Below are 16,494 nucleotides of genomic sequence, written 5' to 3'. Positions count from 1 at the left end.
ATGTTATAACAGCGAAATTTCTTGCTAAAAGCTAAATTGGACTGACTCTATATTTTATATTTTCGGGAGTGCCCTTGGAGCCTTAGGAAGTGATTTAGAATAAGAAGAACTAAAATAAATGATCAGTTTCAAAGAAGCATTACAGTCTTGAGGCTTCTGTAGGGAAGTCATTTTTTTAAAAATCACCTGGGACTGGTATTTTCATCACAGTGAATCTTGAAAGATTCTTCTTGCAGTGGCAGAGTGGGGAGGGAACTTTATCACTATCTGGTCTTGCTCATGTCTCTCCTCTTAGTTGATTTTTTTTAGTCTTATTTCATCTTTCCCCATCATGCCATTCCTGGGAAAACGTTTTATCCTAGTGGGTGGCTGGTAAATTTGGTTGTTTATTTGGTGTGAGGTTTATTTCAAGTCTGTACCTTCCTTGCTCATCCAATTTTTTTTTTTTTTTTTTTTTTTTTTTTTTGCAGGGATGGGGGTGGGATGGGGGGGGATGGGGTGACATTAAATATCTCACAATCAAGTCTACAATCCATTTGAAGCCTTCATGTTACAAATATGGTTTATTGAGTCCATTTGCACAAATCTAATTGGAGCTAAATAATTCAATCTGGCCTAAGAATACAAGGTACAGATGTGCATAATGCTGCTGAGACCAGCTTAGGCTTCATCCACTTGCAGACTTTGCTGTTTTTCCTCATTTTTCTCATTTGTGGAGCTGCAGATATTGCCTTTCATGGTCATGTTGTTGTCAGATCCCAGTGATTAGACTGTAGGCCTCCAAGGCAAGTTGGTGTTTTCTTTTTTATGAGTAAAAACCATTTCAGCTTTCCTTGTGGGGAATCCTTTTGAGTCTCTGAATCATTCACAAATACGGTAAGGTCTAATTTTATTCCATAAGAAGAAAAGAGAATATTTCACTTTTCCTATTCAGAGCTTCCGCCCTCTCCCCGAGCTTTGCTTCTCTCTGCTTATTGCTTTGGGATCATCTGCAGTGGCAGATGGCTTTATGCAAATCAGGCCAATTACTTTGGTTATAGTACAGATCACCTTGGATTATGAGTAACTTCTAGATTAGTAAAACCGACATGTTTCTTGGAAAACTTACCGAGACTGAAAGGGCAAACTGTCTTCTGCTGACCCATGAGGCCATGGTTCCACACATGTCTCTGCCATCTTAGTGACCACTTTAAGGACATTCCCTCACTGTCCTGCTCATTAAGTTTTATAGGTCTACCTGGCCATAGAAAAATTATTTTCAATGCCTGTTTGTTAGCCATATTTCATAATCTCATTATTTATTAGTAAACAGGTGATAATGCTGTCTTCATTATGACTAGTTTTGACAGAGAATAGACATCAATAGAACTTTAATGCATTTCTCATTTTTTTGCTAGAAATTAAGTTGCCTAATAGTCTTTGATAACCTTTGCTGAAATTTCTATAAAATCAAGTTCTTTTTTCCTTTCTCTTTCCTCCTCCCCTCAATTTCTAAACCTTATGCATTGACAGAACAGTCCATCTTCCAGAATGGCTCTCACAAGATCATCAAGGTTTTTTTTTTTTTTTCCTCCTCCTCAAATAGGTTTTATCACCTTATTTCTTGAGATAGTGTGAAGTGAATAGCTAGAAAATGAGAGAAACCTTGACCAATTAGCCCTAAACTATCAGTAGCATTCCTAACCCAGATAAAGGATTGAGTTCTGTGGCTTCAGTGCCATTCAATTTCCTTTCCAGATATGCCACAACAGATAAAGATCATTCCTGTCCATTTGCTAAATGGTCACAGAGACACCTTAGATTCTCATTCCCCGGTGGCAATGTTTCAGTCTTTTAACCTTCTGCCATTAGACTCCCTTTCCTTCTGGTACAGAGATGTGAGGATTAAATGACTAAGGAATTAATTGCTGTAGAGTACTTTGAAGGATAGATGTAAAATATAATCTCTTTCTTCTGACCTTTGCTGCTGATTGTTTCATCTGAGAGGGCACTTGTATCTCGAATACTAGCTAAAAGCATGGGAATTTGGCTAATAATAAAAATAGCACATATTAATATAGTGCTCGTTGTTTGCCAGGAGCTGTTCTCGGTGCTTTGTTTGTATATTAATTCATTATAGATGAAGTTGCATACTTAGTGTCACTGATGTTTTTTAGGTTGAAAATTGGTGTCCTCATTTACCTTGGAGAGCAAAAAATCCCTACGAAGAAGCTGATCATAATTCATTGGTAAGTGATTTTGGAAAACTCTTTCTAGACTTGGGCATTTAGGTCAGATGCCAAGTGATACATGTGGAATCTTCTAGAAATGTCAACTGTAACCTGAAATAGTGTTACACTGAAAAACTTCTGTTATTCATCTCTGTGGAAGTCTAGGTGACCAAATCAGTCAACCATTAGCATATGTTTGTTTACTGAGCAATTCTCTGAGGGTTCCTAAATGATGGGCTGCTGATATGAGTAAGACCTGGTACCAGATGTGGAGGCCCTACGTGATCTAATAAGGGTGATGGCAGATAATGACCATCTCTGTCACAAATGCTGTGATATAGGCCTGTGGGAATTAATGAGGAAGAGCTAATTTTAGTCTGCAATATTCAGGGTAGATTGCATAGTGAAGATGACATTGGAGCTGAATTTAAAATGATGAGTGATTTTATATAAGGTCAAGGAGAAAAGGGTATCTCTCATATGGGAAAATGAGAGCATGGCAGTTTCTGGGAGTAGAGCCTGCATGGTTCAGTTGGCCAAGGCCATAGGGGATTGGATGAGCTAGGCTGAAGATGAAACTGGGAAGGTTGGAAGGGGACTGTGAAAGTACTTGTTGCCCCATTAAAAGCATAAGTCTTTATTCTTTAGACCATAGATCAGCAAACTTCTGCAAAATACCCGGATAGTAAATAGTTTCATCTTTGCAGGCCATGTGGTCTCATTGCAGCTTCTCAATTCTGCCATTGTAACAGAGAGAGCAGCCCTGGATAATATGTAAATGAAGGGGCGTGGCTGAGTTCCAGTAAAATTTTATGCACAAAAATAAGCAGTGAGGATTTAGCCCAAGGGCTGTAGTTTGCTGATCCATGCTGTAAACCACAGGAGTCCTAGGATATTGTTTAGTCAAGAAGGGAAATGAAACTGGGTGTAGTGGCTCATGCCTGTAATTTCAGCACTTTAGGAGGCTGAGGCAGGAGGATTGCTTGAGGCCAGTCATTTGAGACCAGCCTGGGCAATACAGCAAGACCCCATCACTACAAAAAATTTAAAAACTAGCTGAGCGTGGCGTGTGCCTATAGTTTCAGCTACTTGGAAGGCTAAGGTGACAAGAGGATCGCTTGAGCCCAAGTTCAAGGCTCCAGTGAGCTGTGATCATGCCACTGCGTTCTAGTCTGGGTGGGAGTGTGAGACCCTATCTCAAAGGGGAATAAAGAAAGAAAAGAGATGAGTGTTTAGAATGAGCTATGGTGATAGCTGAAAAGGTGGATTCAGCATGTTTGAGATGTTCTGTGAAATAAATCCTGGTTATTATGTTTCTCTGTTATTCCAGTCACTGATTGTATCCAGCTATATTCTCTAGAACATTAGGAAAAATATTCTTCCTGGCTTTTAAGTTATTCTGGTCTGAATTTTAAATTGTACTTGCTCATGACAGAAAAGTAGTATTCCTGGCTCTTAAATTCCTTAGAGAACAATGAATTTTTGTTTGGACTGGGACAAAACCAGAAGATGAACATTTATTTCCCTGTTTAACTCCGTGGACAGAAAGAGGCTTTTTGGCAACTTCCACATTGTCAAACAGCCTGCTAAGAATTGACTTCAGTTTTCTTAGAAGTCTGCTGTCCTATGGTAGATCCAAATGGCACAGTAAATTTGAGTGCTGAGAATTTCAAGGTACATCAAGCATACTCATTATAAAAACTGCATTTGAACATAGCTCAGGGCTTTGTAATGCCTGTGCTGCTTTTCTCGATTTCTAATTTTTTAATGATGTCCCTTCCGGCAGATCAGCAGTCAGCAGCCTTTGCTTCAATTTGCAGTCCTGGGACCTTAAAGTCAAAGCTGCAGCAGACAAGACTTACTTTTGAAGCTCTCAATTTAATTGACTAACCCTTTTAAGTTTTCAAATGTCACATCATGAAAACCATTATGCTTTCTGACTTTTTATCTTCTATTCATTTTATTAAATTTCTGTTGCTAGGCGGAAATTCGTACAGATTTTAATATTCTCTACAGTATGATGAAAAAGCATGAAGAATTCCGGTGGATGAGACTACGGATCCGGCGAATGGCTGACGCATGGATTCAAGCAATCAAGTCCCTGGCAGAAAAGCAGAACCTTGAGAAGAGAAAGCGGAAGAAAGTGAGTTTCTTATTAATTCAGTGCAGTTAGATGCCAGTTTTCTTTTACAATTTGATTTTGCTTGGAAACAAGACTAAGAGAAATGTCATATCTCAAATGATACTCCCTCAGGGTGATTCTGCTCAGTCTCTTGTACAGCTGTTTTTGGGTTGGCCTTTGCCTACTTACAATGCTCCTACTTAGCAGGGTCTGGCACAAGTTTCTTGGGTGAAGCCAAGCAGAATATCTGCCTGTAAGACTTTTCCTTCGAACCTGTCTTTGTCAGGGTATCAGGAAACTTTCCCCCATTTCCTTACCTGAATCCAACCTTTGAGAGCTTCCTATTATATCATCATGAAAATTTTATATTTTTGTTGATTTTCATCCCTGGCTTTTGGACAGCCAGTGAGTTTCATTGTTACTCTGTCTGGTTGGTGCTTCTGCTTATGCTCCTAGGAGAGGGAGAGAAAAATTTGATTAAATTTGAGCCAGTTGCTTTCTAGTTCATGAGGAGAGACTTGGAAAACCTCTCGAATACCCCTGGACTTAGAAGACTTTATGCCCTGTTAGCTATGGATTTGGTGGTCTGGCTTTAGATTAACTGTTTTGATTTCAGAACTGAGCAAAGGGAACAATTTGCTCCCACATCTAAAAAACTTAAAAATGAGTTTGGTATTCCTAATCCAACTGATCTGATATGTTTGAAAAAGAAAATAAAGATATATATGCAAGACCCCAAGCCACAGTTTGATAGATCACTTTTGCCTAGATCTTGTGAATTTGTGAGACAGCAGGACGAAACATTCTGTCACCGAACGGTCATGTATGGAAGAGCATGTGTTCACATGCACAGGTGGACTGTAAAAAGAAATAAAGAATTTTTCTATATATTCCTGTGGAGTAACCTTGAGGATGTATTGTTAGGTGAAGAAAAGTAGAGAATAGTGTACATTATTTTTAAGAGAGAGAGGAAATTTCTATCTATGTATACATATAGATATATACAGATACATATATTTGCTTCTTGCTCTTAGTTTGAAAATGTATTTTTCTTATTTTGATAGACTAAAATTAAAAATAAAGGAGATGGTGATGATGGTTGCACAATAATGTGAATGTGCTTCATGCTGCTGAACCGTATACATTAAAATGGTAAATTTTATGTTGGGTGTATTTTACTACAATAAGAGGGAATAAAAAGGTCAAATAAGGGGAGTTGGGATTAGCATGGAGGCAACAGAAACTGCCATAGAAACTAGACTTCTGAATATATCTGACTTTGTAGATTTGACACTGGAATCATTTTATGTAAGTGCTAAATGAAATTTTATTACCAAAAACTAAAAATTAGGAGGAATACAAAACAAAAGAACTGACTATATATCCATCCAGTTTTGATGGAAGCACACAGAAAGATTATTCTTAGTGGCTTTAGAACACAGTAAACGATACACTTCTGATGGGATATCACAAAGGATAAAAAACTGTAAAAACATCTTAAAACCATTTTTATTAATCATGTAATATGCAGTAGCATTGATATTCTCATTCTGAATCCATTGTGAACATTGGAGTAAAGCAGATGAGTAATTATGTTAGTGTCTTTGAGAAGTGGGATCTGCAGTGTGGAAGAAAAGAATTAATGGATGGTAGGATTGGTGATGTTATGTAAAAACACTGTAACCCTGAGTTTGAATTGGAAGCACCAATCGGAACTCATGATTTGCTTTATCTTTGAGGAAAAACAAATTTCCTAGGTAGGGCCACTGTAAGGCCTATAAATAGTAATAAAATTGAGTCCCTTAAGCCCCACACTTTAGTCTCTAAATGCTATTTCTACTAAGTGGTATAAGAGGTTCTTGGAAAAATGGCTTACTAAGGTCCAAGGCAGAAATTGTACCTGTTGAGCCTAGAACAATCTTGTCAGGCACCACATGCGGAGAAGCTATCAAAGAAGACTAAGATCATGTCAAAGGAACTTAGGAGCCAGCTTGGATAGCCTCCCACAGGCCCAGGTGGGACAACTGGATAGTTGGTAAGAGGAATATCCACAATATTTTGAAGCATATCAAATAGCTTTGATGTTATAATGATTTTTTTAATTAAAAATCCTCATAGATCATCATTAGAGTAGGCTAAAAAACAAGTTTATTGTTCTGAAAAACTGGCAAATAAAGAGAAAGACTCAAATATTTACCAGGCTCCTTCTATACCAAGTACAAGTTTGGCTGCATTTATCTATAACCTTAGAGTTAACCTCAGGGTGACCAAATAGTTGATGAGGGGTAGTTTCTCTTCATAGAGAGGCATTCCAGCTAATAAACAAAGAATGGTAAAATATCATTTTGCAGTCCCTAATGGATTAATGGATCTAGCTAGTGACCATCAAGGACTTCTAACATCCCAAGACAGACACACCTGTACATTGTTTCCTATGAGGCTAAGAGACATATGAGGCAATTATTATGTATGTTCTCTGACTCTTGAATCGCACAAGTGCACTTAGAAAAAATAAAGGGCAGTTGAAGAAGTATGAATATTAACTGGATATCGGATGATGTTAAGGAATTACTAGGTTTTTTAGGGATAGTAGTGATGTTCAAGTTATATTTTTCAAGTGAAGGTTTGTTCCTTTCAGAAATGCATACCAAAATATTTATAGATGAAAGGATATGTCAAGAATTTGCTTTGAGATAATCTAGAGGGGTTGGGAGAAAATGGGGTTATAGATTAAGATTTGTCATGCATTAATAATTGTTGAAGCTACACAGTAATTACTTTGGTATTGACTATTGTCATGTATATTCAAATTTCCAATACTTTCTATGTATTTGAAATTTTCCATGGTAAGAGGTTAGAAGTATTTTAGCTGTAGATAAAAGACCAAGAGTGTTAGAAAATGTTGTCCTGTCTTACCTTCCTTTAATCCTGATTTTAAAAATACACTGTGCTTTCAAAAGGTGGGATTATCTGTCCATAACCTTGTACTCATAGCCATACCAATGGCTGCAGTGATTTTATTTCTCTAAAACCACAATGAAAAATTATTTCCTTCCTTTGTACCTTCTAGAAAAACAGCATTCCCCACACTTGAGATTTTGTTAGGATGTAAACATGACTTTGGGATTTGTTGATCACTTCTTGGCGCAGTACTGTGCATTTTGTATGTGGTTCAGTGTGAATCAGTATATGCCTCTCTGTTTTCCAGGTCCTCGTTCACCTGGGACTCCTGACCAAGGAATCTGGATTTAAGATTGCAGAGACAGCTTTCAGTGGTGGCCCTCTTGGTGAATTAGTTCAGTGGAGTGATTTAATTACATCTCTGTACTTACTGGGCCATGACATTAGGATTTCAGCTTCACTGGCTGAGCTCAAAGAGTAAGGAGATTACTTTTCAATTTTAAAATCAGAATACAGGAAAGAAATTGTAAACTCTTGAAGTGTTACCTCTATTAGTGTGTAATTTTTTGTCGAGGAAAATGAAAGTGATGATTCACTAAACAGGAGATAAGAAGATTATTTTCAGGAGCTAAATACATACACTGTGAAAAGGATAATATGTTTTCATTGTAGCTGAAGGCTCCAGAGGCTTCATAAATGAATACCAGAAAATTCAAACTAAGGAGCTTATTCTTTGCTATTACAGGTGCTTCCAACATCTGTAGCACGAAACATTATTGACTTTCCTAATTCCCTGTCTCTTGCTAAAATTCATACCACTGCCTACTCAACATCAATCTTTCTAAGTCTTAAAACAGGGCGGGTTCCTGTTTGTAATTTAATTTGGATAGAACAAATTTCCTGAAAGCCCAGAGCCGGTCCTTTTTCAATTAGCCAACTTGCACCTGAGTCTGTTAACTCTACTTGGGTGTTTTATTTCACTGAAATTTGCTTCTAGCTCCAGCCCTCCTGTAATCCCTTCTATATTGGCATAGCTGGCTGAGCAGGGACGCTTCCATCCCCTGCAGTTGCTTAGGATAATTGCCCATGGAGACTTCCCACCCAACAGTCAAGTTGTCATGTTGCTATATGTCATATATTTCCAGAAGAAATACCTTGAATGAACATTCTAGAGCTCATTGAGATGAGAGACATGTTAAAACAATATATGGTGGCTCCCAGCACTTTGGGAGGCCAAGATAGGTAGATCACTTGAGACCAGGAATTCAGGACCAACCTGGCCAACATGGCGAAACCCTGTCTCTACTAAAAATACAAGAATTAACCAGGTGCAGTGGCCCATGCCTGTAGTCCCATCTACTCGAGAGGCAGAGGCTGCAGTGAGCTGAGATCATGCCACTGCACTCCAGCCTGGGTGACAGAGCAAGACTCTGTCTCAAAAAAAAAAACAAAAGCAAACAAAAAAAAATTGGATACACAACCTACACAGTGGCTGCATTTGTACAGTTAGCAGTCACTCATCTGGTGCCTTCTATAGGCTAGTTTTGGTGTAGGACATACAGAGATGACCAATGCGTGGTCAAGGAGCTGCCAATCATTTGATAATTACAATTAATATATTACATAATAACTACACTAATTCCAATTCTATTGGTGCTAAGTGAGGTGTATGTGGATGCTAGAATGTAAGCACTGGGATTACAGAAAACAGTATTGTCACTGTGTAGTGGGCATCTAGATAGTGCCTAGCAAGTAATGAGTACTCACATAACTATAGAGTGAATGAGTGAAGGAATAAATAGGTGAATGAATGAGTGGGTAGGTAAATAAATGGAGTGCTGTGGTAGTACCAGGGACAAGTACTGCCTGGGGAGGTCAGGAAAGGCGTGTTAGGGATTTATCAGTCAGAGACTGAATTTGATGGTCGAGGGAAAATTTGTTCAGTATGTCCTCACTTAACATTGTTGATAGGTTCTTGGAAACTAGGACTATAACTGAAATTATGTAAAATCAAGCCAGTTTTTTTCATTAACATTATAACCACTGATTTGAAGGAAATGACTTTATTGGTGGGCCTGCTATCTGTTGTTTTGTTTAAAGTCCCAGTTTTCAGGAACCTATTGATGATGTTAAGTGAGGACTTAACTCTAGTAGTCTTTATGCACACTGGGGTCAGGGCTAGATGTGTTTTATTTAAGAAGATAATTGTGGAAGCAACATAGAACAGTGGTCTTTAAATATATCTGTACTTTAGAACCACCTGGAGATCTTTGTATTTATTTTTTAACTTTGGGGTATCTTTTAAAAATCCCACAGACCATGCCACAGGCTAATTAAATCACAACCCTTGGGGGTAGGGCAGAGCCATAAGTATTTTGTGATGCCTCCAGGTAATTTCATTATACAGGCGAGTTTGGGAAACACTGAGCATCATGTTTGCAAACTATGGCTCAGCAGGCCAAATCAGCCCTCTGTCTTTTTTTGTAAATAAAGTTCCATGGGGCCAGGCATGGTGGCTCACGCCTAAAATCCCAGCACTTTGGGAGGCCGAGGCGGGTGGATCACCTGAGGTCAGGAGTTCGAGACCAGCCTGACCAACATGGTGAAACCCTGTCTCTCTTTTGTAAAAATGCAAAAATCAGCCAGGTATGGGGACAGGCACCTATAATCCCAGCTACTCAGGAAGCTGAGGCAGGAGAATCGCTTGATCCCGGAAGGTGGAGGTTGCAGTGAGCCAAGATCGTGCCATTGCACTCTAGCCTGGGCAACAAGAGCAAAACTCCATCTGAAAATAAATAATAAATAAAGTTTCATGGGAACACAGCCATGCCTATTGTTTACATATCATGTATAGCTGTCTTCATTCCACAACGGGAGAATGGGCCAGTTGTGACTGAGAATGTATGGCCTGCAAAGATGAAGATATTCACTGTCTGGCCCTTAACAGAAAGGGTTTTCTGACTCTTGGGAAGAAACTGGTTCTGCAGAACCTAGTTCTTTCATAAACAGGGGAGAAGGAAGGAGGGTGGCTGATGTGGTGGTTAATACGGAGCTGTCGAGCAGAGTCCTGTTTGTGACTCTTGTCCTTTGAAGCAGGATGTTCATAATTTGGTGAAGGATTATTGTGGGGTGTGGGCCAGGATAAGCAACAGTGGTGGTTGATTAGTAAGTGGGTAGCAGTAGGGTTAGCAGTTACTTGTTCCTACACATGAAGTTGGCCTACCAATCAAGTACATCATCACACTCTGAGCACAAGTGTGGTTTTGTGTGGATGAATGCATGGGTGGGGGAAAGGGTGATAAAAATAAAACTATAAACCGTAGTGCCAGTTCTGTAATATGGTCAAGCTAGGAGGAAAAATTTGACATAGCAGAAAAAGTTAAGGAACAGTATGAGACAGGTAGAAAGAAGTTAATACTATAGAGGCTAGAAATTGAAGACATTTAGAAAAAGGGGATGGGGGGCAGGTTAATAAGGGTGCTGAGCAGTAAGAACAGGCTCTGGGGGAGAAAACTAAGTTGTTGAGTGTCTGGTATTCATTAGGCACTTTCTTTTCAGTATCTCATTGTGAAGAACCCCTGAGAGATTGGCGTCCAATGCTCTTTGTATCCAGTCCTTGTTTTCTGGAATGAGCAAAGAGTTTGAGAGAGGTTAAGTAACTTGTTTAAGGTCTCACAGCTGCTGCATAGTGGTGATGGAGTCAGACCCATGTCTTCCTTGATTTCAAAGACTGTGTTTATATGCCACCATTTGCACCATTTTGCATGAGTCAGAATCAGGGTACTGGGTTGGCCTTAATGGATGGAAATAATTTATATAAGTAGCAGATTTGAAAGGGCCATGCTGTCATCTCTAATAAGGATTGTTGTGGTGGCATTTGACCATTAAAGTTGCCAAGTTTATTACCTTTTAAGTAAATGATTTTTCTCTTTTTTCTCCCCTCTCTCTTGCCGTTTCTCTAGAATCATGAAGAAGGTTGTAGGAAACCGATCTGGCTGCCCAACTGTAGGAGACAGGATCGTTGAGCTCATTTATATTGATATTGTAGGACTTGCTCAATTCAAGAAAACTCTTGGACCATCCTGGGTTCATTACCAGTAAGTGCTGCATGGTTTTCTGACTTAAGGGGTTTTTTCCCCCTCAACAAAGGTTGCATGGTTGTGGGTAGAAAAAGCTTCTCAAATAGTATCTTTTCAGCTGTATGGAGTGTATTGCTCATTCATAATTGAAATTCAGATTCTCAGTGACTTTGTACTTTCTTTGGCTATTCATTATTTTCATTGGTTTCTTAAAAATAGAAAACAAGTGTTCAACCTCCTACCTTGACTAGTATTAATACTTAGCCTTCCTCTCAGTATGCGTATGCCAGTGTTATCTATTTAATCAAATAACCATTTTGATAAGATACGTACAGTGTCATTTCTTGTGTTCCTTGGGTTTTAGATCATGATTGACTTTTCTTACCCTTTACCTCATCAGTATTCTTGTCATTCATGGAAGGGAAATCTGGGAATACGTTATCTGAATGCTGGGATCTTGCACTTTTTAAGATAAGCCAATGATTAGTATGACTGTGGTGCATGTGTACTCTGTGCAGTCTTTATTATTTAGTAGAGTAGCTCAGTGTTTCCCTGAGTGTGGGTTTGGGACCACGATTTAGTATTTGAAACACTTTTACCTGGTATACAAACATGGCCCTAAATCACAATGAATTATATAAAGAAATTTATTAATTTTTCAATTTTCTTTCAGTCTTTTTGAGAAAAGGTGTAGTTTGATGCTACTATATCTCTGTCACTACTTTTAACACATGCATTCTTAACAATGTGAGAGTAGCTGTGAGTCTCAGCATTCAGCACGCAAAAGTATCTATTCTAAATTGTAAAATACTTCCTAAAGGTTATATGCTTTTTTGTTGTTGTTATCTTGCATGTATGGCGGTCAATACTGGGTTTTTTCTTTCTAATTTTTGGGGTTTTTTTAAATTTCTCATTTTTATTTTTTGTCTTGTCTTTTATTGCTTCTGTCCTTTATCACATTTAAAAATTCCTCTCATTACAAAGGTCCCCCAAACCACCAAATTTGGTCCTTGCCAGGAGTATCAAATGATTTGGAGGTCTTTAGTCATGAGAGAATAGTAAACAACAGTACTGGATAACACTGACTACTCATGTCAGTTTCATCAAGACTAATAACTTTATGGACAGAGAAACTGAGTTATTTTGCCAGTTTTAGAATGAATTTTTTAAAATTATACTTTAAGTTCTAGGGTACATGTGTACAACATGCAGGTTCGTTACATATGTATAAATGTGCCATGTTGGTGTGCTGCACCCGTTAACTCGTCATTTACGTTAGGTGTATCTCCTAACGCTATACCTTCCCACGACAAGCCCCGGTGTGTGATGTTCCCCACCCTGTGTCCAAGTGTTCTCATTGCTCAATTCCCACCTATGAGTGAGAACATGCGGTGTTTGGTTTTCTGTCCTTGTGATAGTTTGCTCAGAATGATGGTTTCTAGCTTCATCCATGTAGCTACAAAGGACATGAACTCATCCTTTTTTATGGCTGCATAATGCTGGGTTTTATTTATGGTCTTTAAAAGTTTCCTTTAAAAAATAAATTCTAAAAGGTGAATAAACTTATGTAAATGGCACATAAATATAAAAAAAGCAAAACTAAAAACTTGCTGCAGGCCAAGATAGTGCTCTACCTTTTGCATTAGGTTTTTTTCCTGGTTTTGGCTTGTTTCTTGAAATCTTGACGAAAGTAGAGTTGTTGTTTTCTACCGTTTTGTAAATGGCAGACATCTGATAAATGTGCAAAGGAATCTATGCAGTACAGGCTTCCCTTGACTCACATATCCTCGCTATTAAGAAGAGTTCTTTGGATGGAAAAATATTCTCAGTGGTAGTGTTTAGGTGAATTAAAAAAGGATAATTTTGTTATTAAAATGGTCACCGTTGATTGGCATTTCATTCTTGTTGGATGAACAGGCACCATCTCAGAGGGGGTTTTATGGATGAATGTAATGTCTATCTGCCTTTCTTTAATAAATCATCTATGTTAGTGATATTACCTGGCAGGAGGTCTGTTAGTGCTTTAGGTCTGCAGTCTTTGTGGTGTGATGAAGCGAAGATTCTATTAAAAGTCTACTCAGGTCCCCTTGGAAGTTTCTTGCCGATTTCTTTCCCTTTTAAAAATTAGAAATTGTCAGAGAAGATTTAAAATTTTCCCTTTTAAAAATCAGAAATTTAATGGAATACATACCAACAACCAAGGTGAATTGTCAGTATTCATCTTGGTTGTTGGTATGTATTCCATTAAATGTATTGTTGTTATCTGATCTTTCAATTAGGAGCAAACCCTTGGAAAATTAATTGTAAATTTTGTCCAATTTACGTAGGGACCTAGGAAATTCGATTAAACATATATTACATGCCTACATGCAACTAGTATTCTGCTAGTTACTGCAAAACTCATACCCATTTTACTTCCTACAAGGCCTTTGTCGAAGGACTTACAAGAAAGTAAACTGCAAGTAGTCTAAGATATGCCATGTTTTATGTTAAACACCAGATTAGAAATTAGGGCATGGCAAGGAGCTCCTGAACATCCATTTCATAGTAGTGTGGCTGACAGCAAAGAGAAGGTTCCAGGAGTTACTTGGCATGACTGCTGTGATCCCTGTTAAAAGAAGGCGAGCTGCCTTGGGCATCAAAACAAATATCTTTTTAAGTCATTAGTCTGCTTATGATGTTCCAGACACAGAGACATTAGAGGGAAGGCCTAAATATTAGCAACACATTATAAAAATAGTTGCAAGACACACAGATGCAGGATGTGATTGAAGAAGGAAAACTGTAATGTCAAACCTTCCATGTGCTAGACCAAGTCCAGTGTCCTGTCTGTGCTTTATAAATTAAACCTAGATAAGCTAGAAAAGCAATTCCCAAGCAAAAGCCTCAAGTAAAAGGATGTCAAATTATAAATTTCTGAGAGACAGCTGATCATTCCATTCCTCTTTCAGGAAGAGCCCAGTGCCACATAGCTTACATCTAGGCACTGTGCAAAGTCTGGGCTTTCAGGCGTTAGGCCCTTAGCAGACAGCTTTACTCATCAGGATTTGTTTTAGTTGCCCAAATCAAAAATAACAATAATAAAACTTCAAGTTAAAAATATGGTCACCAGCCAAAGCTAGAGAAGAGTATATTGTTAGCATTTTATAGCCATGAGTTCCACATCCACAGATTCAACCACAGACCAAAAATATCTGAAGGAAAAAGATAATAATACAATAATAAAAATACAAATATGATACTAGGCATTATAAGTAATCTAGAGATTTAAATATGAGAGGATGTGCATAGGTTATATGAAAGTACTATACCATTTTATGTAAGGGACTTGAGTATCCTTGGATTTTGGTATCCACAGGGGTCCTGGAACCAACCCGCCAGTTACCAAGGATGGCTGTAGACTGTTGGAGTCAATTGCCAATAAGTGGAAAAAGCTGAGCCTTCAAGCCAAGGCTCCTTATGACAAGAGTGGCCCGTTTCTCCCTGCTGTGCCTGCTGTAACAAAGTGCTGTAATCTTTGACTCACAAAGTAGTGCTGGCGAATCCCGGGTCTGATTCTCTGGTAGGAGTGGAGCATTCCCCAGCCCCACAAATCAGCGTGGGTCCTGTCCTCTCCTCCCGCTTTTTGCAGTGACCTTCAGAGCTGCCACCATTAACACTGCCAGCTTTTGCAGAAGAATATATACTGGCTCAAACCAGTTCCTTGTACATCTTTTTTTTAAACGGAAAAATACAAGAAATGGGTATGTTTTATTAAGTGGAAAGGGATGCTCTGAGCTATTCAAAGAGCAAAGAAAACAGAAACACTGATCTGTTCCTTGGGTCCCTAGCTTTCTTTTTTCAGGACTGTGGGCTTTATTTCTGCCCACCTATTGGCCACCAGACCAATGACGTATCTTTGATGATACTGTGAAAACTGTCGCTATGATGAGAGCATATTCCGTGAGAGCCACACAAGAATCTCAGACAGGGAAATTCCTCCTGTGGTCAGCTTGTATTTGACGTGTGGTTGTGGCCTTCCTGCCTTTCTTTTCTTCACTTCCTGGCCTTAACAAATTGTAGTGATCTCTAACGAGAAAACTAGCACACAGAAAAGAAAATTTATGAGTATACTTCCTAGAAAGTCCAATCTCATGTTTGGATTTTAAAAACTGAGCCAGATTTTTAAAAGTTGTTACCATCATCTGATTCTAAAATATGAGTTTCAGTCTTTACTTTTATGCTTCTTAGTCTTCTAAAAGTTATTCAGAAGTATTATTGATACATACTAGAAAATAGAACTGCTTTTATTGGCCATCCTCAAGTTTAATTTACATCAAATACTTTGAAAGTCAGTGATGAAATGTTACCAAAATCAATAAATTTTGTTTTGGGATTGATTCCTTTCTTCCAATTGGTTGTTCTTCGTGCACTCTCGAGCAGCGGTCAGGAAACTTTCTGAAAAGAGCCAGCTAGTAAACATTGTAAGCTTTTTGGGCCATGTATGCGTCACTGCAGCTATTCAGCTGTGCTGTTACAGGATGAAAGCAGCCGTAGACAATAGGTCAACAACAGGGTATGGCCACATTCAAATACAATTTTTATTTTTGAACATGGAAATTGGAATTGTATATAATTTGTACATGTCACAAAATATTTTTTAAAAACCATTTAAGAACGTAAAGATGGCCGGGCGTGGTGGCTCAAGCCTGTAATCCCAGCACTTTGGGAGGCCGAGACGGGCGGATCACGAGGTCAGGAGATCGAGACCATCCTGGCTAACACGGTGAAACCCCGCCTCTACTAAAAAATACAAAAAACTAGCTGGGCAAGGTGGCGGGCGCCTGTAGTCCCAGCTACTCGGGAGGCTGAGAAAGGAGAATGGCGTGAACTCGGGAGGCGGAGCTTGCAGTGAGCTGAGATCCGGCCACTGCACTCCAGTCTGGGCAACAGAGCAAGACTCCGTCTCAAAAAAAAAAAAAAAAAAAAAACGTAAAGATTATTCTAAGCTCACAGACCTTACGAAAATAGACGGTAGACCAGATTTGGCCCTGTTTTATGGCTTTGGTGGAATAGTAAACAAAACGTCTTCACTTGCATTTCTTCAAGTTCTAGGAGAAAGCAAATAAAGTTCTATTGCTATCAGAAATATAAAAAATACCATTGCCTACTGAAAGATTCTAAGCTTAATGTAAAGTCAAAT

The 16,494-nt window shown here is 38.6% G+C and overlaps 2 protein-coding genes across 3 annotated transcripts in view; both read left to right on the top strand.

Annotated features, from left to right (window-relative positions):
- RAB3GAP1 (RAB3 GTPase activating protein catalytic subunit 1) overlaps positions 1–16,494 on the top strand; it is a 1,043,110-nt gene that overhangs the window by 193,137 nt on the left and 833,479 nt on the right. The gene's annotated exons all lie outside the window — the stretch shown is intronic.
- Positions 1–16,494, top strand: part of MGAT5 (alpha-1,6-mannosylglycoprotein 6-beta-N-acetylglucosaminyltransferase) — a 338,870-nt gene that overhangs the window by 208,241 nt on the left and 114,135 nt on the right. For both annotated transcript variants that reach the window (XM_050750979.1, XM_050750980.1), the window contains exons 6-9: positions 2,157–2,228; positions 4,192–4,353; positions 7,541–7,710; positions 11,196–11,330. In XM_050750979.1, coding sequence (XP_050606936.1) covers positions 2,157–2,228; positions 4,192–4,353; positions 7,541–7,710; positions 11,196–11,330 — 539 coding nt within the window. The remainder of the gene's footprint in view (positions 1–2,156; positions 2,229–4,191; positions 4,354–7,540; positions 7,711–11,195; positions 11,331–16,494) is intronic.

This window comes from Macaca thibetana, chromosome 12 (assembly GCF_024542745.1).
Source record: "Macaca thibetana thibetana isolate TM-01 chromosome 12, ASM2454274v1, whole genome shotgun sequence".
NCBI lineage: Eukaryota > Metazoa > Chordata > Mammalia > Primates > Cercopithecidae > Macaca > Macaca thibetana.
The sequence above is the reverse complement of the archived record's forward strand: the minus strand, read 5'-3'. Positions and strand labels throughout refer to the sequence as shown.